Source organism: Strongylocentrotus purpuratus, unplaced genomic scaffold (assembly GCF_000002235.5).
Source record: "Strongylocentrotus purpuratus isolate Spur 01 unplaced genomic scaffold, Spur_5.0 spur5_scaffold_11, whole genome shotgun sequence".
Classification (NCBI taxonomy): Eukaryota; Metazoa; Echinodermata; class Echinoidea; order Camarodonta; family Strongylocentrotidae; genus Strongylocentrotus; species Strongylocentrotus purpuratus.
In genome coordinates, this window is record NW_022145596.1 from 30,521,589 (window position 1) to 30,549,556 (window position 27,968).

Sequence of the window (27,968 nt, forward strand, 5' to 3'; positions counted from 1 at the left end):
TTCGATACAGAAATAAACTAGTTTGCGATTAGAAATAGTCAATTTGTCAATAATTGGAAGTGACGTCGAACGAGCTACGTCTGTGCTGGCAGTGGCCCATCGAGCGAACATGAGACAACCAGAGCAATATGTTTCATATTTAATTGATTCGCAATCATTTGTATTTATTTTTACTTTGTGCTCAGGAATTGTTGTCATTAACACAGGGATAAAATAACAAATATGTATAAAATTGTCAACGGTTGGGTTTCAAGCTTCAAGAATTTATTAATAAAAAAAACGAAAAAAGCTGTCTCAAAATATAAAACATTGACTACTCTTTAATCAAATATGATGTAAAAGATATTATGTTATATCATTCTAAGCCCATAGTTATAACACCTTATTAAAGATAGTTATCAACTAATTACACGGCCTACAGTAGACGTACTATATATATATATATATATCTATATATATATGACTATAGTAATATAGGTTGCTTTTTGTCAAAAGTACTTGATGAAGACGTAATGTACGTCGAAATGTTGTGACCTAAGAAAAACTCTTAGATTTAAAGCAAGAATCTTCTAGTCATGATTCATCATGAATTGCGCCATCTTATGCCAAGAAAATTATCAAAAAAGTCATTGCAGTCATTAGTCATTTATGAACATGTATTTGCATTCCAAACACAATGTGGAAGAAACTTCTAAACCAGTTTGCAGGCACAGACCCTTGTCCTTAGATTTGCGTAACAGTGTCTGCAACTTTGAGAATACGCTGAGACCATACTACATAGGCTTTGTACTTCAGCTGCTCCGGAAACAGTCATGGCTGACAGAACTACATGTAGGCTCTGCTCATGGCTTTAGGATTTGTGGTCAAGAGTCCAACTAGAGTATGTGCCTGCAGACAAAATCTGCTTTCCATTTCATCCTAACTACTGTAAGATCTTAACTCTACTGTACATGCACATTAAGCTTCAAACATATTATGGCTAAATTACATAGGAAATTTTGTAAATACATATTTGCAAAATAAATCGTATAGAACTACTATGACAGCTGTCAACTAATTACGTAGTGCATCAACATATCTAGACAAGTGTAATTAAATTGAGCCCTGATCATGGATTTTAATGTATGTTACAGGTAAGCCTCATTTGGTACAACCTTCTGATTCCAGCCATTAACATAAACTTAAGAATGATATATACTCTTGGTTAAAGGAAATTTAATAAAATATATTTACAAATATATATTTCTTCGAAGGAGAAATATAAAGCGTGTCTATTGCATTGGCATACAGCTTTTGAAGTGGCAACCGATAATGCCTATCAATAAACCTGTGAGACTGATTAGTGTAATATTTCTACTGCACATGAAAAAAATAGTTATGCACGAAACAGGTTGATAGTCCAGATTTGTTTTTAAATATTATAAATTGCAATAATGAAACGAAAGCATAAGTACTTTTTTATAAACTGTTTAGAAAAACATTTTCATATATAATTATGATCGAGAATAACAAAATATACTTGAAAGAATGTGTTTGTGTATTCTCCCATCCCCTCCCACTCCCTCCCCCATTAAAAAGATATATTTGCAAAACGTCGTACAGAACTACAATGACAACTGTCAACTAATTACGTAGTACATCAACATATTTAGTCGAGAACGGGGTCTAGGAATGTTTAATGAATATGGGCGCTGATCATGGATTTAAAATGTGTGTTGTACGTAAGCCTCATTTGTACAGCAATTTGATACTAGCCTCATTATCTATTATTTCAAGAGCTACCTATACTGTGCACTATTGTGCTGCAGCGTCAACATAAACTTAAGAATGATAATACTCTCGGTTAAAAGAAACTTATTAGAAAGATAGTAACAAATATATTTCGGTGAGCAGCTGAAATATTTACATTATATAATGGATTATAACGAAAATGAGGGTTCATGTTTTGTTTAGTCTTCTTTAAATCCCTTTCCCCATACGACTAAAGGCTCGATCAGACATTACGCGGCAAAACCGTGGCGTGTTTTTCTTAAGATGACGTAAAGTGTAATAAGCAGCACATTTCAGTGACTTTAATGATCATCATCAATTCACATTATGTGAATTACTTGCATGAATTTAATGAGGATCTGAGATTGCAGTCGTTAACTTCGCGCACGCACGCGCGCCCGCACCCCGTCGTCGGTATGCACTTGTATTGTTCAGCGTTTGCCGTGTAACCTGTGAGAAAGTGCATGTATACTATTAAATGTGAACTTGTACTCATAACCGGTTCGTTAAACGATGCCTAGAAGGATGATTTTGTCGTCGAAAGTTTCATGTTTCTATGGTTATGCCACACCACTGGCCCTTCCTCGACCTTCGCTAAGTTCTTGGTATTGCGAGATGACGCAAATTAGACACGTGATCTGAAAAAGAGAGATAAAATATCAAAATCGTGAATTTTTAAAGCAGCATGAAAAATCGTCTGGAAAAACGACCCAATCAATGCAACTTTTTTCAATACCTATACACACCGTTACATAAAAATAATACATTTGGTTTATTTATGTAATGTTAAATGGACACAGATGTCCCTATACTAAAAATGACACGCTATTTTCAGTGTCATTTTTCATTTATTGTTTGTTTATAAATACTAGTGCCTTGGAGCCCATATTGATTAAATCGTGCACTTTGATAAGGAAAATGTTTAACTTACACAGCACTCAGATAAGTAATACCACTACTAAAAATATATTTTTTCATTTCTGATGTTTGTTGGCCTTGTTCTGTCCAAATGTTGAATAATGCTATAAGAGGTATTGAGCTAAATGACTAATGGTTGGTGTTTAAAAGGAGAATTTTTTTAAATTTAAAAGTGGACATAGTATTTGAGAATCTTCGTCGTTCCTATTGATTCCATGTGAAAGAATATCATACTAGCAATGCCACCGTAAAAGATCTGCTCTTGAAATGCTCCCTTATTTCGAAATATGGCCATAAATGGTTTACAACTTTGGACCACATTCTGACTATTTATAGTACCCGTGTCGAGGTAAATTCATCCTCGCTGTCTTCTATTTTCAGCAAGGTGTATTCGTCTTTTTTGTTTAAAGGTATAAACCAGTTTCGGAAACGCCCCCCTCTCAAAAAATGAAATGGAAGCTCGTATTACCAATCATGTGAAAGAATATGTTTTTACTAATACGTGATGATACAAATGTTGCCGGGAAACCGCCTCTTAATTGATATATTTGGTAAATTATCATATCTATCCGGACTAGATAGATATAGGGTAGTCCCATATACATCTTTCTGTGTAAAGTGCTTGTAAAGTAACCATATGGCTCCGAATATTCTCATTGGGCAACGCCCCCTATCGTCAGAGTCCAGCAGCCTAACATGTTAGCCTATGGACTTTTACCCCAAAAATCGTTAACAATTCATTTGTTTTTTAAACGAAAAGCACATCCACCCGACATACGTTGACCACTAGCTCTTTCATTGGAACCCTCATGTCCCATTGACAATTCGAAAGTTTCCCCACCGTAATTTGATCAAAATGGGTCGCCAGCTCGCCAGTGCCTATATAACACATGTGCAACAAGTCAAACTTTGGACGCAATTTGCCACGCGATTGTAAGGTTGTAGGTCAAGCACACGAAAGATAATAAGCATGAATTATCGTAGATCAGTTCTGATTGGTTCATTATGTCTATTTCAGCCAACCCCCACCTTCATTTTTCCATTTGGTGTAGGCAAACATTTTGCCGAGTTAAGCCAAACATGAATATTCATGACACGCCATGGACTATTCGATTATTTACAGAGGGGTGCAATTGTGCACCACATCAAACTCCCCTACTTTCAGTCAAGTATTTCATTGTATCATGTAGTTTGGTAGGTTTATTTTACTAACTGTTTAGTTATCAGATATCTATAATAGTTTAAAGATATGGAAAAGGTTCTTGTATTTTATATTTAGCAAAGCAATCTCACTTCTTGACACACATACAATTACCACATACACACGAACACTCTTACTTCCCCTCCCCAACACACCATTTCCGCACACTCGGTTCACACATCATACCCAATGGCCCTACAACATAGTGGAACATTTAAGTTTGGTACGACGTCGAACTAGCTACTTTTGTGCTGGCAATGGTCCAGCGAGCGAAAATGAGACAACCGGAGCAATATGCAAGACTGGACCAAATTGTTTAACATTTTGATGATTTCAGAACCTTGCAGTACTTATAAGCTAGATGGTCAGCCTTTTCTGATCGATTCCACAACGTTTCTTTCACAATGCAATCGCATGACCAGAACTGGTCAATATCTTTAATGTGTCGACCTTATGATTCAAGAACCTCATAAAACTGTCCTTATTTCTTGTAATCAATATTTAAGTAATATTGACTGCCTTCAGGGCAATACGACATATATTGCCCGAACCGAAGGTGAGCCTAGGGCGATATATGACAAGTCGTATTGCCCTGACTTAGGCAGTCAATATTACTATTATTAACCACATCGGACATCTAGAGTAAACAAGAAACTTTTAATATATTATACTCTTAAATTATGTAAAATACAGTAGCTTACACTGCATAGGGTTTCCTAGCATGAACAGTTGAAAAAACATCGTCAAACCACCACTGTGCATCCATGCTCCAGTGCTTGACGACATTTTAAATACACTGCAAACAGTGTGCCTTGGGTGTGATTATTACCTTTACAATAGAGTGCGCGGAAAGTGCGCAGGTTCTCATACGCGTAATAGATGCGCAAAGAAAATTACAAAATACCCGGATGTTGGCTCTACTTTATTGCCCGCGAGTTTAACATGCATTTTGCCATTGACATTTCTGATCGGGCAATAATATTTGTTCATTGGTTAACAGTGTATTATTATTGACCGGCAAATCACACACAAAATCCCATTGACATTACATTGATAATATAGAGATATCGACTGCTACGAGAGGAGTGATGGCAGCGGATTCAACTTTCCCTTGTGCGTATAAAAACAGCCAGTCCTCGAATATTAAAGCAGTCTACTTCTACTTCTACTTCTATAGTAAAACTCATCAACGCCTGTTCAGCATCTAGATGAGGGTAAAGCATAGAGTTGTTATATGCCGAATTAAAACAAAAATCTACCAAGAATTCTTACCTTAGCCTTTTATTAAGTAGAGATTTGTTAAATATCACAAAAAGTCTGAGACAATGTCTGTTAATCTTCGCTGGAAAAATGACTAAAAGTTTCAATCATTTGGGAATCGCAGACAAAAAGCACTGTATGGTGTCCGCGCTCGCACAAAGACAATTTTAACACGTAAACAAATGGGGATCGCAGTACTTATACCCGCCTACAAGTTAATAGTCTTTTGAAAGGATCCCTAGGGCGCTTTTCTGAAGACTATTGACTGGTAGCTAGGCGGGGCATGGCTTAAATCACGACTCCTATTTCCACCAATCAGATGGCTAGATTTCTAACATGAGGTATATTATACAAATATACACTGCCTTGAGAGGTTCTGGTTAAAACTATGCGCAAGAGGTGACTCCAATAGTACTATTTGCTGAGAGGCGCATCAAAAAATTGTTGGCTTTTGATTGGTTGAGAGCTCGTCACATGACCAAAAATATTTGACCTATTTTTAGAAAGTACTATATGAGAGTATTATTTTGGTTTACCATTTGGGAGTTGAAAAAAAATGTGAATTTTTTTTTTTGAATTGAATCAAATTTTGTTTTCAAATCTTAATTTGATGAAAATAAAATATTTTAAATCTTTTTAGATAAGGCGAGGCGTCAAAAATATCGATACCAGCAGGCTGCCGCCTCACGTATTGGCGCATCGAGGCTGCAATTACGGCCGAAGCCTGGCTGGGGCAATTACTTTTCTTTTGTTAGCACAGCCGGCTTGCGCCAGGCTGGGATCTGAGGCTCGGTTTCCATTCGAAAGGCGGCAGCCGGCGTATGCTTTTGAACGCCATTTCCTACCGCCAGCGGTAGCCGGCTGAGCTAATTTAAAAAATGCAGCCAGGACGCACAAGTGCAGTTAGCTGCCGCTGGCTGGTATATTTATTTTTGACGCCTCGCCTAAAAATTGACATTTTTTTGTTCTAAATTTTTTTTCTCCCAAAAATGTTTTTTTTTTTTTTCAATAAATTTTTGATACAGGATATAAAATATATTATAACCGATTGATATTTTCTTTAAAGAAGAAACTTAAGATAACCAGCACAGACTTCAGTATTAACTTCAACATTTACCCTTCATATGCCACACACATTATCTACCTGTACCTATCATGGGATATATATATATTTATATATACCAAAGAATTCAAGATTGATTGTTTCCAGGGCAAGATTATTTCATACCGGTTAATCTATATACGGGTTGCCTTGGAGTCACTCAAGACTGGACGTTTGTAACTTTGCAAACCCATTGTGCTGCACAGAGCAATCCTTCCACCTATTGTTTTGTGCATAATTGCACGTGTGACAAAGGAGCAGCCGTGCAGAGAGGCACAGAAAGCAAGCGAAGTGTTAAAATACTTACGTTGAGGGCAGTAAATAGGAGCCAGACGACAAAGATCACGACAACTCCAGCAGACGCGGCCGCCTTCGTAAAAAAAAATGCATATACAAAATACAGTCACATTATTTTGGTAAACCAAATATTTTGAATTTAATTTTCAGCGACAGCTTTTAGAAAATTGAATAGGTTAACGATTGTAGTGATAGGAGACCATAAATTTGTGGTGTCTTTTAATGTCTTACAGTAAGAATCACAATAAACTTCTAAAATATGTTTAATCTCTTTGATAAAGGCCTACATAATTAAATTAAAGGTTATCATACTCAACGGAAACTACCTTTTAAATAATGGAATTAACTTATAAGAGATGAAACATTTCCTGTGTCTGTGAGCAGTCAATAAACTACAAACACACTGAAACAGTAATCATAATCAGTGCTTTTCAGTTTAAGAATCAGATCCCGAAACAGTTGGAGTGTCCCCTCTGACCCCAACTTGTTGACGCATTTAGGTACGCCCCTTCCCATTGGATACGCCATCGGATAAGATCACTTACGATCAATAACAAGATAACCCATGCAATGGTTTGTAACACCATAAGAACCGTGATCGCCACTATGTAAGGAATCAACTTCGTCCTGTTGTTCTGCAAAAACAAAAGATAGAAAAAATAGACATCCATCAACCAAAAATATTGAACTATCATCTGAGGAATTAATAAAATCAACTAGGCCTAAATCCTGTTCAGATTTGATAAATTATTACAAATGCAGTTTGGTGGATGCTGTTTACGAAAAACAACCCGAGATTGTCTATTACAATTAAAGGTATGAGATCTATGAATGATGTATTAGTCCAGCGTTTTTCAACTTTTCTGTTAGTCACGCTACCCTTTCACGAAATAAAGAGTTTCGCGTCACCCCAATCCCAAATTCATCACAGAATATTCATTTTGCACCATTCTGACTCTCGTCAAATTCCATAATTGTAGGGACATAGTTGTTCCTAAATTTTGCGAGCGCGCGTAGCGAGCAAGAAAAAAAAGTTTTACCATTTTAAAATGGTTAGGAAAAAAATTGTAATCAACATTCTAGAAAATATATAGAAAAGTACTGTATGCGGGTACCTCGATGCCGAGTGTACATGCATTAAACAAAAATATATATCATATATTCGATTATGACGTCGATACGGGAATATAAAGATTTGGGCATCTCGAAATAATAATACTCTTGCAGTTTCTGGAATTCGTATGTCACGAAATCAACGTTATTCCAAAATAATTCTTTGATTTATCTTAATATCTCTCGCGGCATCCCTAGAGAGGTCTTGCAGCAGCACCCCCAGGGTCCCACAGCAAACCGGTTGAGAAACGTTGTATTATGCAAAAGATTTTGAAGAACTACGCATTGTCATTTCGATCCCATATTTGACTTGAGTTCCCGAATGGGACAGTGAATTAAAATCTGAATATCAAAAGACAAACATTCTCTTCACTTAAGTCATGTAATAATTTGGATAATGCTTTTCCTCCAAAACCTATTCTTTTGATTGGTGTCATTTTTATGTATCTATTAACACACTATTGATAATCTTTATTTTTATGGCCACATTATATTTCATGGTCGCATTTATCCAGTATTAGTTCTGTTATTCCCGAGGGCCCAGTGCATGTAGCCCCAGTTTTAGCCGATTACCTTCACCTGGGTGGAGAGTGGCAAATATAGATTGGTGCTCGCCAAAGGACACTATCTGTCACGATAGTTCCTTCTTACTTGTCTAATAATCTCTCTTCCTCTTTCTCTCTCTGTCTCTGTCTCATCCACAATGTCCTTCAATCTAACCATGGATGTTAGGTCCATGCCCTAACACTCTCCATCCCCTCCTTCCCCCTTTACTCTCTATCTTTTTCTTGAACGCTCTCTCTCTCTCTCTCTCTCTTTCTCTCGTTGTCCCTGTAACTTGTCTCCCGGACCTACCTGGGACACGCCATCTAAGAGAACAATGGATGCGATGAGAAGAAAAGCGGCGACGGCAATTTTAATACTGTATGCTGCTGCATACATCCCACCAGCACCCGGTTCTTTAAATAATTACAAAATCGTATGAATTAGTTACTACAAGTTATCTCATTTCCGTTATATGGTTCATGAAACATGAAATATAAATTCCACTCGTAAGAAAATAAGTAAGAAGAAATACGATAATCATTAGCACGAGGAAGGTCTATATTTACCCATTTTGAGACAGTAATATGTCAATGGCTAGCTTGATCATTCTTTTTCAAATTGGCCTTAAACAAATTATTGCTACACTGTTCTAATAAATGTAATTGTTATCATTCAAAACAATACGTATATACATGTGTATATATGAGCTATGTCAAAAAAAATAGCAGTCATTTTGAACCTTTAAAGGTGTTTGTCAATTTTAGGATTTTTAAGACCTATGTTTCCTTCTTTTGAATTCCCAGTGTCAAACACAAAGTAATCATGCAACAAAACGGGGCACAGTGCGTGAAGATATTATTGTATTGCTTTTGCACCTTGTGTATTTTATATGGCTTTTAATCAAAACTTACTATGGAACCGTGAACATGGAATGCTTGTCTCGAAAGCGTTAAATTTTAAGGAAAGTGAATAAGATGTATCTATGGTACAAATTATCCATAACAGGGGACATCCCTGTAGACCGACATCCTTGGAGTCTACGAGCTTAGGGAGCAATATCGACGATCTAGTACACCCTTGGAAGAGTTGTCAAAAGGTCCACGAGACCGAAATGTCAATCTCGTAGGCTGTCGGTTTCGTGACCACTTTTGTACAAAGACTTCCATGATGGTCAATCTACCTTCATTCGTGTGAACAATTTAAACCAACTAAATTACTGAATTCGACTGAAAACTATACAGTATTTTATAATTTTGGTGGGTGGTATGCCCAATCAAGACAGATCTCATATGAAATCGAATTTGGTGGGATATCTTAGTTTCTTTTTACTTTCTCTCGTTCTCTCTATATACATATTCATATTCATATTTATTTCATTTCCAACAGAAAGGTAAACAAAGATATTACAATTTTTCATACATACACTGTCGCTCATAAAGGTGGAATATTTTAGTTTTACCCTAATTTATGGAATTATTTTAAAAATAATTTAAAAATAATAGATCTAGATAATATTATACATTCTCAGATTGTATTGAATAATAATTTGCCAATGTGTGTTTTGCGGGACTGCTAAAGCATGGGTATGCTACTATGCTTATCAACTAGGGGACCTATGCCCTTAAGTCATAAATTACAGTAATGAGGATTAATGCTTCACAAAAGGGCACAACTATAGCACATCGACACGGTTTTGATCCTGGGGCCTCACAGTTACGAGGCCATTGTTTTGTCACTGAACTATGACTGTACGCAGCGGGGGCTAGGGTAGGGGGCAGTTTCCATAAATTAAAAAACAAACAGAAAATGCAATAAATTTTCAATAATTTATTGCATTTTACCCCGGTCCCCAACATAACAAAATCCTCTGGACGGCCATGCATTATGGCTCAAGGCATGGGCACACAGGATATTTTTTTATGTTGGAAACAGGGGTAAAATGCAATAAATTATTGAAAATTTATTGCATTTTCTTTGTGTTTTTTTATTTATGGAAACTGCCCCCCCTACCCTAGCCCCCGCTGCGTACAGTAATGGTTCAGTGACAAAGCAATGGCCTCGTAACTGTGAGGCCCTAGGATCAAAACCGTATCGATGTGCTATATTAGTGCCCTTTTGTGGGGCATTAATCCTCATTACTGTCATTTATGACATAAGGGCATAGGTCCCCTAGTTGATAAGCTTAGTAGCATACACATGCTTCAACAGTCACGCAAAATACAAATTGGCAAATTATTGTTCGATAAAATCTGAGAATGTATACTTTTATCTAGATCTATTATTTTTAAATTATTTTTAAAATAATTCCATAAATTGGGATAAAACTAAAATATTCCAACTTTATGAGCGACAGTGTAATTCATTTATAGGAAACTATACAAATAAACTTTGCACATAATAAAATTATTACAAGAAATTCTTAATTTCTGAGGAAATGGGGAGGGGGATCCACTAAAAAGCCGTGCTTGTAGTTTGTGGATCCCCCAGTGCCTAACATACTGTTTCAAGAAGGCCTATTAATCAGATAAAAAGTGCCCCTTTTTCTTTGTAATAAGTGCCCCTTTTTACTTGTTATAAGTGCCCTTATCAAAATCTGATAGGTGCCCCTTTTACTTTGGCAAGAGCCCCTTTTCCTTTATAATAAATGCCACGTTCCTTTCCGTAACTACTACAAGTAAAACAGCGAACTGCGTGTATTACCTGTAATATCTTTACTGTTGACAGCGCTGAAATACCCAGCCCAGTTGAAGGACGTCATCGCTATATAGATGAAGCTGGATATCTGTGATTAAACAAAATAAAACAAAAAGAATGTAAAGTTCGAAAATCCATGAGGAAGTGGATATAGCAATAAAATGGTAAACACAAAATAGAGGCCTATATTACACAGACCCTGTAGTTTTTTGTTTACATAGATATTTCAAACGGGGCAAATTAAGGGACTTATTGGCCTGTCTTCATACGAGCGTGTGTATATATTCCTCCGTAGATCATTGCAGTTACTAAGTTGCAGTTATGTGATGCAATGTGAGATAAATATTCAGGGGTGGTCTCAGCGTTTGCGCGGTGGGCTTTAGCGGTATTTCAAATATTATTTTTAACTTAATATTCAGTGTAAAGGCAGGGTATTTTACTAACATCGCTACCACTGCTGTAATGTATTTTTAATTGCGCCATCTTTCGGTGGAGACATACAACGATTTCAAGTTCCAGTTCCCATGGACATTGGTAGCCTCATTCAGAGCGCATCTAGCATGAGGTAATGAATATGCATGTCTGTGGTGTCCTGTCTGATAAAATGAAGGTATATAATAAATACATAATAATAATAATAATGAACATTGATGGCATCTGCACATTTCAATTAGGGAGAAATTATCACCATCATACAGGCTAATTGTCTACGGATATGCAGTTGTAGTAAAGTATTAAGTAGGCCTATAATTATTTTATTTTATTTTAAGATACAAGTTTGAATTCGTACTAACCAGTTGGTGATGCATTGTGGGACATGGCTGTCGACACATTGGGACATTCTGAGCAGCAGATGGCCGTAACCGTAAACAAGAAGTAGCGGCAGTAGTATACACTGCCTTCAATATCAACTTTGCAACTCTGTTAATATGTAGTTTAAATTGAATGGCAAGTGATCAATTTCGGATCTGTCTCTTCTAAAGTCTTTACAATTGCTTGGCAAAGTATTGACAGTCAATTAAATAACATGATCGCAAAGATTCTCACTTTCAATATCGTATCATATCTATCAGGCGCGTACGCAGGATTTTTTTCAAGGGGGGGGGGGGGGGGGGGGGGGGGTAAGAGGCCCCCCCCCTTTTTTTTTTTTGGTCTCGAAATTTTAAAATTTGACATTTTGCTCCGTTGGGGGGGGGGGGGGGGGTAAGGTCAGCTTTTTTAGATCAACCATGGGAATTTTTTTTTTTTTTTTTTAAATAAATAAATAAAAAAAACAAAAAAAAACAAAAAAAAACAAAAGGGGGGGGGGGGGGTTTAGAGAAATTTAGGGGGGGGGGGGGGGGGTTTACACACAAAAAAATACCAAAGGGGGGGTTTAACCCCCCCACCCCCCCCCCCCCCCCCCATTTTTTACTCTCTTGAGTAAATGGGGGGTTTTAACTGTAGGGTTTGTCACTTTGTTCTTTCTTTATGAGGAATTATGCAATGGTGGATAGGGAATGGCAACGCAAGTAAGGTACAACAGGAAATGTAATGGGTTTTATATTTTAAACTATTTTAGCCACACTTCATAATGGATGTCTGAAAAAGAAAAGGCTGATGTAGCTTGATACGTCTCGCTCTCCTTATAATGTACGCTTCACAAGAAACTTTAACGTGAAGAGGAAAGTATCCAATACTTATAGGCTAATTATACGATGGCTATATAATAAAGATGTATCCTAATTGTAAATGTTATTCTCTGAATGTAGAAAGGCTTGGAGAAAGCACCAAACGAGGGAGAAATTATTCTTGAAGCAGGGAACAGGGTGATGTTATATTTCTACAAGAAACTTATAGTTCTAAGGACAGTGCGTCCCAGAAAAAACGAAACCGAGAATTATCGATGTTTTATCATAACTTAGTCACATTTATAATTAATAAATGCCATATATTTGGAAAGCTTAGATCCTCCTCTTTCATTTGATGCAACTCATATGATGCATATTTCACGCATGAGTGATTAAAATCAATTTCTAGAAAGTTGGGTTTCTGCCCTTTCATATGACACTTCAATCAGGAAAAATGAGCAAGGAATGACAAAGTTCTGTTTGTTTAAAGGGAAAGTCCACCCCCAAAATAAGTTTGTTTCGATAGAGGCAGAATAATAAGAAAATCAGGTGAGTGAAAGTTTGAGCAAATTCTGAATGAAAATAAGAAAGTTATGAATTATTGAAGTTGTGATCAATCAAATACAAATTGGCAACTCTGTGACTTATCATACGAGCTCTCCTTCATTTGCTTTGTGCATAATATTCCATAAAATCATGTTTTCTTCGTTATTGATGACGGAATATATATTTGTTCCTTGCAGGGGGAGTATAGAAACATATTTGCAATTATTATATTTAGGGTGCATGTATGGTTGAAATTTTTCCTGAGGGAAAATGAAAATTTTAGATTTTTTTAGCACTGAGCAAATGGAAGTTGAGCTCGCATGATACGTCATAGAGTTGCCAATTTGTGTTTGATTGATCACAACTTCAATAATTCATAACTTTCTTATTTTCATTCAGAATTTGCTCAAACTTTCACTCACCTGGTTTTCTTATTATTCTGCCTCTATCGAAACAAACTTATTTTTGGGGTGGACTTTCCCTTTAAAGTAGTGCTTGTATTTCCCTAATTGTATTAAACGAATTCGTTTTCGCTTGCTGCCTGCCGTAGTAACAAACGGAATTAACAATAGACTTAACTCCGTTTCGTTGACAATCAGCCGTAGACGAAAGACTTCATGCATGATTTTGGCACGATTTCAAAATGTTATACCCCCCCCCTTAAAAAAAAATCCTGCGTATGCCACTGTGGGGGCTACATAAAACTGCCACCAGGGAGCTTCCACCAGGAAGCTACTACTAGGAAGCTGAGAAGTCAAGTGTCAAGTGTTCAAACACTCACAACAGAATTACAATGTGTTTGTTTAATATGAAGGAATATTGAAATTGACGTGTCTATTGTCCATTAGTTAATATTCTTTTTACTGGTAGAATTTAGAAATTATGATAATAAATCTATTCAATGCCCTTCTTTGCATTTGAAGGTTAATTAAAATCAAATCATTTATTCTTCATTGAAAAGTTGTTATTCACTAGTATAAATTTATATTGATAGAGAATTTACAAATCTCAAACTCAAACACTCAAATAGTTGTGTAATATACACTTATGATTGATCTTAATTAAAAGATAATGAGCAAGAGACAGAAATGATCAGAGAATGGAAGAAAACAAGAGAAAAGTTCGGGAGATGGTATAACAAAGACGAAATGACGTTCTGAAATGGAAGAAATATGAGGACACGAAAGCGTGGTCATGTTACAAGAAATTTTAACACTGATATACTCTTTCAAAAGAAAAAAAGTGAATTTTGACTATTGTTTTCACTCCCCCGGGAGTCAAGTTTAATAGAGGTCATTTGCATAAAGGTGAATATCGATTTACTTTAGAGTGCTTTTTAGAAGGAAAAGAGTGATTGTTCACAAATTTAAACTCCCCAGAGGTGTCACGTCAGTGATCATTCGGTTTGTATAAAAAGAGAAGGAAACATTTAATATGTATTGCCTCATTGCGATTAGGTTTCTCCTCACTGTCATCATGGTCATGCAATCATAAATAATGAGGATAATCTCATTTCCAGAAAATGCACAACGTTTTCCACAGGTTCATATGGACGTTGTAACGTTGAAAGATCGTTCGTTTGCTCTTTCGGTATTTCTCCTGAGTGTTGTCGATCTACTGTCATCTCAAAACATTCTGAATCATGATGATTTTTTTCTTCAGAAGTGAATTGAATATAAAATAATAATCATTAGAATGAGATGTTTTAGAGGGAGAAGATTCACTTACTAATGAGTAGATGCCACAGGCCATGGAACCGCTCCTGACGTTAGAGAAACAACAACATCTTTGTATAATCGCCATGGTGATTTATTTCTTGTCTCGCCACTATCTTCACTTTAAGATGATTTTGAGAAAAGATGATAAACAGTTGAGCGTTGTCCAGCAAACCTTGATAGTGAACTATTGACGGTTATGCATGGTGATAACTCGGCCCAGTCAGGGATTTCACGTCTATTTCGTCACTCTCATTTTTTTCATACGTTTTCAGTTGCTGGATCCTGATTGGTTGCTATTTTTATCGAGTGCGCAATCCTGCCTGGAATCTGAAGCATAGTTATAACAGGACTGTCTACCCTCCCGCGTTTGGAGGGAGTCTCGCGCCACCACGCTCATTCTCCCGCCGTCCCAACCAGAGGTGAGAATAAAGGAGAACACAGAAATACATAATGAACGAGAAGAGAGAATATATTTAACCCGAAAAGAATAACGAGTATGTACACATGTACGACTCCAGCAATACCCCAACAAAACTGCTAAGGGTAATGCCAGACTCTGTCTCTAGTTGTTTGCACAGCATATTTGACTGAAGTGGCTAAACAGTTGTGTAAAAAAAAATATGCGCGGCCCGGGCCCCCCGGACCCCCTGGATCCGCCACTGACTGAGGCCCCCGGGTGGCCAGCATTCATTGCTTAGTCCAAAGTTGGTACGAGAGGATTTTGACAACACTCCTTTTAAAGCTTATCAGTACTAGTTCATAGGAGGGATTAGACTGCCCTGCAAGGTCACTAGACAGGTGGCTATCTCATCAACTCACCTCTCAGTTAATATAAGAAAAAGAGGATCATGGGGGACCAATGGTCACCGATTAGGCATTGTTTAATATATAGAGGGCGCAAGTAGCTACAAGTAGTGCAGTGGGCCTTTAAACGGCTTCTCCTTGGTCATCCGTGGAAGCAGAGAGAAACAAATTATTAAAAGCAAAGCAAAGTTAAAAGAGGTATACTCCTAGGTAAAAGCCGGGGAAATAATAAATGCGCTACTTTCACTTATAAAAAAACAAAAACAGGATTGCGTACTCGATTAAAATATCAACCAATCAGCATCCAGCAACTGCAAACGTATAATAAGTATTTGAGAGATATAAAATAGCCGTTAGACCCTGTCAAAGTTACACTACCTTGGTCGAGTAATCACCACACGAAACCGTCGATAGTCCGCTACCAAGTTTTGGAAGACTACGCTCAACTGTTTATCATATTTTCTCAAAATCATCTTAAGTGAAAATAGTGGTGAGACAAGAAATAAATCACCATGGCGATTATGCATAGTTGTTGTTGTTTCTCTAACGTCAGGAGCGGTTCCCTGGCCTGTGGTGTCTTCTCATTAGTAAGTGAATATTCTCCCTCTAAACTATCTAATTCTAGGCTAACGCGTAACATGGTAATGACCGCTAAACCAACTGGCATTTACCTAAAAAGTTGTAGATTAATATTCGTTGGTCTATCAAGGGAAGGTTCATTTTCCCTTTCTTATTGAAATGTGTTCAAATCCATTTTGAATTGTTGGAATATTCAAATATAAAAAGGTAAATGCTTTCAGATCAAGTCGGTATGTTTGGTTGAGAAAGGGATTCTGTTGTCATTCGAAGAAGGAAACTTGTGGAATAATAAAGTCGGAGAACATGTTTTGACAGAATTGACAAGAAAAGTTATAAGATCCATTTTCCAATAAACAAATTCACGTGAAAAACGCGTCAATATCAAGAAATCGACTTTACGTTCGTCTAACACTTGACATTTACGTGAATGTGTTAATATGTGTATTGCACTATGTCATTTGCCGGGTAATGTTGGAGCGCCTTTAGGACCTTGCAATGTCGATACGTGCGCTATATAAGAATCCAATATTATTTATTATTATTATTATTATTATTTAAAACACGCTGAAGTCAAAACATCTGCGTGATATTCACGTCAATATTAAGAGAATGGTTTGAAGTGAAGTACGCGTTTCTCAAACACTTGACATTTACGTGATTGTGTTAATACGTGTATTGCAATAGGTCACACAAAAAAACACGTACGCTACATCACGCCATTGTCACAGTAAAATCACCATTATAATAACGTGATTACCCCTACCTTGGAGACCATGGTTTGTGAACCTAATACTCCCCGTCTGCGTTTGGTTAGGACATTACATCTTCATAAACGACATGATCACATTCTTTAGAAGGTTTAGAATCGCGTCACAAAAACACGTAAAGCGGTAGTGATAGTTAGTGATGAATCATGTTCTTCATGCACGTGAAATTTACGTCGAAGAGGAATATATTTTTGTAACCAAGTTTCAACCCAATAATTACGCAAATGTTAGACAATAAATGAACCAAAATATTGACATTCTTATCCCGTTCCTGAACATCGTGTTTTGGATCCTTCATAACCACGTCCAGGCGCGCCTGAAGCAGTCTGGGATTAGCCGAAGGATAAACTAGTTGCAACTGGTACAGTTGAACCATTTAAAGCCAACTGATAACCCTGGAAATTGAAATGGGCAAACTGATTCAGTTGAAATGGACCAGATCAGTTGACCAAGACCAGTTGAATTCAACCGGTCAAGCACAACTGCCCTTGCGAAATATTAAATTTGGACTTTTTATCCTTAATATAATGTGCAATATCTTATACGAAATTATGTAATATTGTTATTCAAATATCAATTTATTTATTATTTTATATGAATGATGTCATCACATTTTAACAAAATCAATTGTTAAATACACTCTGAACTGTATTTTTGTAGACATATATCTTTCATTTTCTCATGTACATTAATAGATTTTTGGTCTTAAACAAACCGGTGTAGTATTACGTTTGCAACATACAGTTGTATTCCATTTACTCGCAGATTGCCTCAAACGGGTAAACACATTTCAATCCGTTGTTTCATTAGTTCATTAGTGTTAATTTTTTAAAGGCCCACTGCACTAATTGTAGCTACTTGCGCCCTCTTTATAACAAATCATGCCTAATCGGGGACCATTGGTCCCCCATGATCCTCTTTTTCTTATGTTAACTGAGAGCTGAGTTGATGAAATAACCATCTGTCCAGTGACCTTGCAGGGCAGTCTAATCCCTCCTGTAAACTATGGCAGATACGCTTTAAATACAAATTTATGCCCTTGTCAATTATTTGATTTTCTTTTTCTCGATTTAATGTGCAACATCTAATTCGAAATCACACTATATTGTTGTCCTTTTGATTCTTACGGTTTAATTTCATCTCATCCAATACGTATTTTTATGCTTAATTTCAATTTTTGTAATAGAAATGTTTTTATAGCAATTGTTAAATACTTTCTCAACTCTTTCACTCAAACAACTTCCATTTTCTCTACTCCATTTCCTGCTTCCACCGTCTACGTCTTTCAACATGAAAGTGTATTATTACATTAAACTTATAACTTTTTTGTGCAATTTCAATTTCATTTTACCACTGCTAAATAATTTCTGCAAAAGTTGACGTACAATATGTATTTTAGTTTTGTATAATGTTTATATCTCTCTATATTTCTAACTTGTTTGTAAATTGAATATTTTCAGCCTGCGAGCTGATTGTTAAATGTGATTTTTCAATAAACCAAACCAAACCAAAAACTGAACCGATTATAACCAGTTGGATTTCACTGGTCTAGCTGGGCCAGTTGAACCATTTGGTAAAATTTTCAGCAAGTTGACATCTCCAGTTGAAAAACTGAATTAGTACTTTAGGGAATAAGTATAGCCCTTTTACTATTTGAATTTGCCAGCAACACAGCAACAATGGTTCGTCTGTAATGTTCAATGTCAAGGCATAGGTACTGAGTAGCCTTGGATAAATTAATAAACAAACATGTCATATACTTGTATTTTATTGAATTTATTTTAGTTCAATTCAATTCAATTCTTTCTTCAGCCAGTATATACAATTTACAATGAAAATATACAACATACAATATAATGGTTAGGACCCCTTAGACGCAGAAATCTGCTTGTAATCGGGGCCCTCTTACAAACAATAAAAATCAAAAGACTTGCATAATAAACATCAACACACACAAAAAAAGAAGAAAAAAAAGAAGAAGGTTATACAGGAATAATAGAAAAGAGCGAAAATTAGGAAAGAAAGAGATAAAAGTAGACGAAAGATGGGAAAGAGAAGTTCATACTTAATGTTTCGCTCATTCATGATTAATTAAATGTAATTTATACAAAGAAGTCAATTGTACTAATAATTTGCACTTCATATTTTGTAGTATTTTCGAAATGAATTGCATATAACTAAATTATCATTAATTAAGAAATATGCTGTACAGATAAATTGAAGATAATTCATGTTGATATTTGCATCAGAAGGCTTCGAATTGTCTAGATTTGCTGGTGTACTAGGTCTAGGTATAAATGATTGAATCGTGGAAAAGTACTCAGATTCGATGGTAGATGACAAATATTGAATACCCCTTCCGTCCTCTATTTTCATTTCAAGTAGTTTCTTTTTGTCCACTTGTTGGGCGCAATACCAAACCCACTTTATCACATGATATAATTTTCCCGACAATGCCCATTCGGACCGATTTCCTGAGTATTAAGAAATATGTATTCTTTTGTTTGGTTGGTTAGCTTTATAGTCATATGTATATTTCCTCTGGTTTCTCTTTTGGATCACATGCTCCAACTTATATGCACCAGCTGACTACAATATCCCCACTTTCGTTACCTGATGCTCGGGATCGATTTTAATACCTTCATCAATACATCCATAACTGTCTGCGAGCTCATTTTTCAATTCGTTTAACTCCTTAACTTTTTCGTCAGTTACTCGTTAAATAACACTATGTTCTAACTTTTAGATTTCTTTTTCAAGAATTCTTTTTCCTCTCTTCGATGTATGGCTACTCTCTTTAAAAAGGCTTGGGTAAAGCTCCTCATTTACAAATAATCCCAGAGCACTCTCCTATCTTTAATTTCTAACTTCAGTTTCTCCTTTTAATCGGATTTTCTCTTCTTTCATCTTATTAACATATTCGATATTTGCACAAAGACTATTGTTAAATTTACAATACGTAAGATCCATACTTCTGTTCTATATATTTTTTTTTTGTTATCTTAGAGAAACATAAATATTGCTTATTAGAAGATATTATATCGCACCTAATAACCAGCCCCGATCTTCAGATAATTATTAGCCAATGATCTAATCGACTTTGCATAAATGGATTTTTTTTTTGTGGTGAAAGTGAACTGCTTTTCAATGGGTTTCTTTCTCTCCATATATCTATTAAATGTGTGTTTGATAAAGTCGCTCACTTCCTTACTAAATCTTTTTTGAGGGCTTTGCTTTACTTTTCCATTATAATCTAACTCATGATTTCTAATCCAATTTAACTCTCTCCCTATTATATTACATAATTATTATTTCTATTTATCTTTTTCAAGCTTCTATGAAATTCCTGTAACATATGTATTTGTTTTTTTCTCTTTAACCCCGTCGGAAAATCTACGTTACATAACACCATGCTACACCCTTGAATTTCACAGGCAATTTATATATAAAGTTTACTATCGCCTTGCTCTATGTTTTTTTTTAAATTAATTAATTAATTTATTTATTTGACATATTTATACAGGATGAAAAAGAAACAATCGAATCAGCAAAGCTGTTTTTCATCGATATCCTGTTAACATGATTAAACATTTCCGATTCTAACCAATAGTTTTCTTTTCATTACATCAGTCAAAAAATGCACAAAATGCTTTAAAATGCAAGAAAAAAACAATATTAGAAATTCGTTTGAAAGAAGTTAATGACCAATCTTATTTGTTGAATGAAAAAATAAAATAGCAACAATAAAGACGGTTAAGAATCCCGAAGGTTAGAATTGGATAACAAGTGCAAATACGAATATAATAATCCATATAAATATTATACATAAGAAAGCATCTACAATACAATATACAATAAATACATACATATAAATATATTACATAAAAAGAAATCGAAACCAACTTTGATCAACGATTATCATGATTATTGAGTACGGCGGGCCAGAAATGTAAAACTAATCTTTTATTTCAGAAACATGTGCGTTTATAACTATTCTTGAAAGAGGAAAGAGTATGATGATTTTGCATTTCATTTGAGAGAGAATTCCATGTTTTCGGGCCTGAATATCTAAACGATTGCTTGAATAATTCAGTATTTGGTTTTGGTAAGACCACATTGAGTGAGTCAGAATTGCGAGCGTTGAAACCATGTCTATCACAGAACATTTCAATTTTATTACATAGTCTTACTGGAGCATTACCATGTATACATCGGAATATAAGCATATTAATAAAATAATCTCTTCTAGTTTCAAAAGTTTGCCATTTCAAATCTTTAAATAGTTTAGAGACGCTGGTATCGCGTGAATCATAATGTTTCGACACTATACGGGAAGCTCTTTTCTGTACGCGACGAATATAATCACAGTATTTAAGTGAACAGTTTCCCCACACTGAGCATGCATAATCAATACATGGTTGAATGGTTGCTTTATATAAAGTATTTAGCAGGGACGTGTTAGCGTATTACTTAATCTTCGTAATAAGAAAATCTTATATGCAAGGATTTTACCCACTTGTTTGACATGTTCATGTCAGGTCAAATGACAATCAATATTAACACCTAGATATCTCGCCGAATCAACCTGTTTTAGTTTGGTGCCATTTAAATATACGGTTAGTTCATTTTGGTTGCAATTAGCTCTCGAGGATACAACCGTAACATGAGTTTTATCAATATTAATCTTTAATCTATTATTATTATACCATTTCTCTAATTCGTTGATGCAAATCTGTAATTTAGACTCAGCTTCATTCACAGTTTAACCAGTAGTATAAATTGCTACATCATCTGCAAAAATACTACATGAGCCAGCATTTACACTTTGAATAATGTCATTAATATAAAGAAGGAAAAAGGTGGGGCCAAATACCCCACCCTGAGGAATTCCGATCGTTACTTCAAAATTGTTGACGGTTACTGCAAAATTTAGCTTTATGTCCATATTGAAAACAGGAATTGCACGTTAATTTAGTTTCATATCTACAACTTTCTGTTTGTGATTCAGTTCACCGCAGTTGTATCATCCTGTATAACTGTTCATGGTCATTGTTGGTCTAGTATTCATAGATGGAATTAGTGCAGTTTCATGTCCACCATCATTTTGAGATGTAGCTGTTACATCCGCATACAGATCATGCGCCGGGGATGATGTGCCGTGACTTATTTAACAGGCGGAAAGCCGGGTCTCATGATCGAAGACTGAGAAACTCCATGTACGTGATCTGAGATCGCACACCCAATTAATATTACACCTTCAGCAGTAAAGTTACTATGTCCCTTTTGCAGCCAACCTCGAATTCTTTAGAACTTTGCAGGAATCATGAATATGTCATGTATGTCCTATCTGTGAAATTTAAACGTTAGCAGTGTCCTCATATTCAAATTATGCAAGGAAACCCGTTTACTTGCTAGACTTCACTGTCAGACACTATTGAGTGACTGACTGGCTTTTTCTTCTTCTTTGTTAATAACATACATGAAAAGAGTTGTAAAGGGTACATGAGCATTTGTCTACATCAATAATCAACTTCTTGTGATGGCCAAGATTAAACTGATTGAATCTTTGCGCAGCATAAAACGTATGACCATTCGGTACAATTGTCTGAAAATCAAGACTATTACTTTTGGGCTCTATAGCCCTAAAGTCGACTTGACAACTAATAGTCGTTATTTTCCCACTTGAAGACATTTTCAAGCCCCAGCTTTTTTAGGGAAGTTCTAAATTAGTATTATCTTTCAAATGCAGTTGGAATTTAACTTTTTCATTTTTTTGGCCTGCAAATGGGACATAGTACCTTTAAGGTGGATGCCGTCACTTGCGAGATGCTTTTCAGGATCTATGGCGTCATGTTCAATGAATTTCCACCCGCGTCTAGCAGCTAGCTGGTCAAGTAACCAGTTTGCCTCATAAGTTTTCCATACAAGCTCTTTTTGGAAAGTTTTTCGGGGGATTATTGAACTCAGAGCGATCGTTAAGACAGTAGGGCATTTCACTAAGATCTGATCGGCAAGAGATTCAATCTGTGTCACTAGCATGCTTGGGCCAGTGTTTACCAGGTAGTTTGTTCCGACGTGTAGAGGTTATAATCATCAGAAGTATTGATTATAATAAGTACCCCACTGCTGTGTGGAGATCCCTGTCTGTAAAACATGACCCTTCCCACATAGAACACCACCTGTCCTCAATAATATTAGAACTATAATTTCTTGTAGAATTATAACATCTCCCTTTTCCTTGCTCCAATTTTTTTTTAAAAACCTCATTTAACGCTTTATCTAAGCCCTCTTAGTCTTACATTCAGAGAATAAAATTTACAATTAGGATCCATGTTCATCATAGCCATCCTATACTTAGCCTATAATTATTCGGAAACTTTCCTCTTTACGTTGAAGCTTTTTGTACCGCGTACATCATATGGAGAGCGGGTTGTATAGCTACAAACAGCCATTTCTTTTTCAGACATCTATTATGAAGTGTGGCTAAAATAATTTCATGTTTGAAACTGATTCTATTTCTTGTTGTACTTTTCTTGCGTTGCCACTCCCCACCCACCATTGTAGAATTCCCCACAAAGAAAAACAAAGTTATAAAACCTACAGTTATACGGGGTCTGTGTAATATAGGCCTCTATTTTGTGTTTACCATTTTATTGCTATACCCACTTCCTCATATTATTGGGTTGTTTTACTCGGAATTAAGTAGATCTGATTTCCGAACTTTACATTCGTCATGTTTCTATTTATTCATTCACAGATTACCAGCTGCTTCTATTTAGCGGAAGGGTCCTGGAACTTGGCTCTGGCCGTAAGCGTCCACTCCAATAATACAGGTAATACACGAAGTTCACAAGGGGAACGGGGCATTTACTACGAAGGAAAAGGGGCACTTGTCAAAGTAAAAGGGGCACCTATCAAATTTTAATAGGGGCACTTATATTAAGTGAAAAGGGGCACTTTTAGGGTACTTGAAACAGTGTCTTAGGCATTGGTGCGATGGAGAGAGGGAGAGAAAGTGAAAAGAAACTAAGAGATTCCACCGAGTTGGTCATGAATCCGTGGACCTTTTGACAACTCTTCTAAGGGTGTACTAGACCGGTGATATCGGTCTCGTGAGCTGTCAGTCTTCAGGGATGTCAGTTTACAGGGATGTTTCCTGTTATAGATACTTTATACAATAGATACATCTAATTCACTTTAATTCAAATTGAACCCTTTGGAGACAAGCGTTCCATCTTCACGGTCTCATAGTAAGTTTTAGAAGAAGAAAAAAAGGATCACGTTAGCCCTTCAAATATTACTGTCTCGAAAGGGTTAAAGATGGACCTTCCTCATGTTAATGATTATCGTATTTCTTATTACTTTTTTTCTTTCGTGATAATTCTTTAAAGGACCGGCTATAGATGGGACCTATGCAGCATACAGTATTGATATTATCGTCGATGTTTTTCTTCTCATCGCATCCATTGTTCTCTTAGTGGGTGTGTCCGTGGTAAGTCCGAGAGGCGAGTAACAGGTCTAATGAGAGAGCTAGAGAGAGAGAGAGAGAGAGAGACACACACACACACACCACCACCACACGCACACATATACATAGAAAGAGAGAGAGAGACACATAGAAAGAGAGAAAGAGAGAGATAGAGAGAGAGAAACAAAGAAAGGGAGGGAAAGAGAGAAAGAAGAGAGCGAGAGAGAGATAGAGAAAAAAAAGGGGAAGCAGGGGAGGGAGAGTGTTAAAGTATGGACCTAACATCCATGGTTAGAGTGACGGACATTGTGGAGGAGAGAGAGAGAGAGAGAGAGAGAGATAAAGAGAAGTAATTGGTGAACGAGTAAGAAGGGACTGTCGTGAGACTAGTGTCCTTTGGCAAGCAACAATCTACATTTGCCACTCTCCATCCAGGTTAAGGTAATCGGCTAAAACTGAGGTTGCACAGAGCCCTCGGGAATAACAGTGCACAAAACTGGATAAATACGACCGAGAAATATAATGCGACCATAGAAATAAAGATTGTGATAATATATACGCAAAGATGGCACAATTTTTTTTTTTTTTTTTTTTTGGGGGGGGGGGAAAACATTATTAAGATTATTATTTTACTTCGGTGAAGAGAGTTTTGGTCCTTCGATATTCAGTTTTTAATTCACTGTCCCATCCTGGAACTCAAGTCATTTCGGCAAAATTTATAACATAATGCAACGTTTTTCCGTGGCACCCTGAGGTGCTGCAAGACATCTTCAGGGATACCGCGAGAAAAATTTAGAAATCAACAAAATGTAGGAACAAATATGCCCTTACATGTGTTTATGGAACTTGACATGCGCCAAAATGATGCAAAATGGACATTCTGTGATGAATTTGGTACTGGAGTGACGCGAAACTCTTTATTCCTTAAAAGGGTGCCGTGACTAGAAGATTGAAAACGCTGGCCTAATACATCATTCATATATCTCCTACCTTTAATTGCAATTGACTATCTCGGTTTGTTTTTCGTAGACAGCCTCCAGTCAACTGCATTTCCAATCATTTATCAAATCTGAAAAGGATTTCGTTGATTTTATTAATTCCACAATATTTGTGGTTGATGGCTGCTATTTCTATCTATTCATTTTGCAGAACAACCGGACGATGTTGATTCCTTACATGGTGGCGATCATGGCTGTTATGGTTTTACAAGCCATTACATGGCTTATTCAAATAGTATTCATTGTAAGTGATTTTATCCGATGGCGTTTCCAATCGGAGGGGACACTCCAACTGTTTTGGCATCTGATTCTTTGCTGAAAAGCACTTGTTATTGTTATAGTGTGTGTTGTAGTTTATCAACTGTTCACAGGCGCTATAGTCGATTTGTCCCCCCCCCCCCCTCCGGATAATTTGTTTGATCGATGTGTTTTCTTTGAATTATACAGCATTATTCTTTTTGCTTGAGTTTTACTCTATAACGCTTTATAACGTTTTTTTAACATCCAACTCTGAAAAGCCCATACCGTGGGAGCGGGCAGCCCCTATCCATACCCACACTCTTTAAAACATAATATATTCGTTAACAAGATAATTCCATAAACGATAGTTTCCGTTGAATATGATTACCTCTTTATGAATTATGTATGCCTATATCAAAGAGATTCTCAATATATTAGAACTTAATTGTGATTCTTTCTTTCAGATTTTTTAAGACACAACAATTTTATGGTCTACCTATTTTATTTTCTAAAATGTTTCGCTGAAAATTTATTTCATAAACTTTGGTCTACCGAAATGATATGACTGTATTTTTTATATGCTGTTATTTTTTTGTATTCTATTTAAGGGAGCCGCATATATCGTGCTGATCGTGATCCTTGTCGTCTGGCTCCTATATACTGCCTTCAACGTAAGTATTTTAACAGTTCGCTTGCTTTCTTTGCCTCTCTGCACGGTTGATCCTTTGCCACACGTAAAATTATGCACAAAACAATTGGCGGAGGATCGCTTTTTTCAACACATTGGCCCGAATTCACAAAGCAAGGTTTGAGCTCAGACCAAGGTTTGAGCTCAAACCTCCTTTTGTTTCGCCAAACCTCCTTTTGTTCTTTACAAACCAGGTTTGTAAAAAATGCGTAAAACGCGTCATATGACGTACGAAAACCTTGGTCTGAGCTCAAACCTCCTTTGTGAATTCGGGCCAATGGGTTTACAAAGTTACCATTTTCCAGTCTTGATTAACTCCAAGGTAACCCTTATGTAGAATAATCGGTATGAATTAATCTTGCCCTAGAAACAATCAATCTTGTATTCTTTGGTATATCTATCACAGCATAGGTAGATAATATGTGTGGCATATAAAGCTTTAATATTGAAGAGAATTGTCTAGTCTGTGCTTGGTATGTCAATTCTCCGTTAAAGATACTATCAATCGGTTATAATAGAATACTGATTACAAGAAAAGGGGACAATATTATGAGGTTCTTGAATCATAAGCAGGGACGGATCCGGGGGGGGGGGGGGGCACAGAGGGCACGTGCCCCCCGACCCCCAAAAATATGTTAAAATCAGCCCTAAATTTACCCAAAATGTACTGAAAAACAGGGGCGTGCCAGTGTCCCACCTGACAACACGGAAGGTATGTAATTCGCATACTTTTGAAATACAAATACAGTTTCACTTTTCAGAGAGCAGCTGTAATATTCACATGAATATCGTCGCCCCCCCCCCCCGGTCAAAAAAAAATATGCCAATGGCTGACCTAAAAAGGTGACCTTAACCCCCCCCCCCCCCCAACGGAGCAAAATGTCAAATTTAAAAATGTCGTGACCGCCCCCCCTCCCCATCCCCCCCCCCCCAACAAAAACAAAAAAACACAAAAAAAGTTGTATTAATTGGATTCGTTTTTCAAGACGAGTTTTGTGTTACTTTATTTGATCTCTCTTTTTCAGATCATGTGTCTTCTCTGCGTCATCTCGCAATACCAAGAACTTAGCGAAGGTCGAGGAAGGGCCATGCAGGCACAGTGGAGCACCCCAATTACCGAGCGATCGTCTCTCGTCCTGTAAACATCATTTGCATAAAATCAACATTGTGCACCGATCGATGCGAAAAAAAGTAAACAAATTTCGAAGACAAATTCTTCATTAATGTGATGAATATCAGCAATCAAAGCTACTAAATCGATTATTTAATACATTTGCAAGACATTCATGTGTATAAGGCGAGGCGTCAAAAATATCGATACCAGCAGGCTGCCGCCTCACGTATTGGCGCATCGAGGCTGCAATTACGGCCGAAGCCTGGCTGGGGCAATTATTTTTCACTTATTAGCCCAGCCGGCTTGCGCCAGGCTGGGATCTGAGGCTCGGTTTCCATTCGAAAGGCGGCAGCCGGCGCATGCTTTTGTTCGGAGACCATTATGATGACATCATGAGTTAATTGAGGGTCCTACCGCCAGCGGTAGCCGGCTGAGCTAATTTAAAAAATGCAGCCAGGACGCACAAGTGCAGTTAGCTGCCGCTGGCTGGTATATTTATTTTTGACGCCTCGCCTAAATAGAGTTATTGATGCAC

General features: G+C 36.7%; 2 protein-coding genes across 2 annotated transcripts; one reads left to right on the plus strand and one right to left on the minus strand.

Moving 5' to 3' along the window:
- Window positions 1-838: 838 nt before the first annotated feature.
- LOC105437043 lies at window positions 839-14,959 on the minus strand. The gene is made up of 6 exons (XM_030981149.1): window positions 14,786-14,959; window positions 10,908-10,989; window positions 8,517-8,620; window positions 7,094-7,183; window positions 6,559-6,621; window positions 839-2,408 (listed from the first exon to the last, which is right to left on the minus strand). Exons 1-6 carry the CDS (start codon window positions 14,858-14,860, stop codon window positions 2,331-2,333), a joined length of 492 nt encoding a protein of 163 aa, XP_030837009.1. The 5' UTR covers window positions 14,861-14,959; the 3' UTR covers window positions 839-2,330.
- A 1,010-nt stretch (window positions 14,960-15,969) lies between these two features.
- On the plus strand, window positions 15,970-27,608 carry LOC105436567. Its single transcript, XM_030980217.1, has 6 exons — window positions 15,970-16,166; window positions 23,683-23,758; window positions 24,317-24,417; window positions 25,543-25,635; window positions 26,240-26,302; window positions 27,345-27,608. Exons 1-6 carry the CDS (start codon window positions 16,092-16,094, stop codon window positions 27,459-27,461), a joined length of 525 nt encoding a protein of 174 aa, XP_030836077.1. The 5' UTR covers window positions 15,970-16,091; the 3' UTR covers window positions 27,462-27,608.
- Window positions 27,609-27,968: the final 360 nt, after the last annotated feature.

What these genes read in the sequence shown, in the direction of transcription:
- LOC105436567 (XM_030980217.1), top strand. Translation starts at nt 16,092, where the DNA reads ATGGCGATTATGCATAGTTGTTGTTGTTTCTCTAACGTCAGGAGCGGT. An exon ending in CCTGTGGTGTCTTCTCATTA is followed by an intron (nt 16,167 to 23,682) that starts GTAAGTGAATAT and finishes ATTCATTCACAG; the next exon opens with ATTACCAGCTGCTTCTATTT. An exon ending in TTATTCAAATAGTATTCATT is followed by an intron (nt 25,636 to 26,239) that starts GTAAGTGATTTT and finishes ATTCTATTTAAG; the next exon opens with GGAGCCGCATATATCGTGCT.
- LOC105437043 (XM_030981149.1), bottom strand. Translation starts at nt 14,860, where the DNA reads ATGGCGATTATACAAAGATGTTGTTGTTTCTCTAACGTCAGGAGCGGT. An exon ending in CCTGTGGCATCTACTCATTA is followed by an intron (nt 10,990 to 14,785) that starts GTAAGTGAATCT and finishes GTTTAATCACAG; the next exon opens with ATATCCAGCTTCATCTATAT. An exon ending in TCCTATTTACTGCCCTCAAC is followed by an intron (nt 2,409 to 6,558) that starts GTAAGTATTTTA and finishes TCTCTTTTTCAG; the next exon opens with ATCACGTGTCTAATTTGCGT.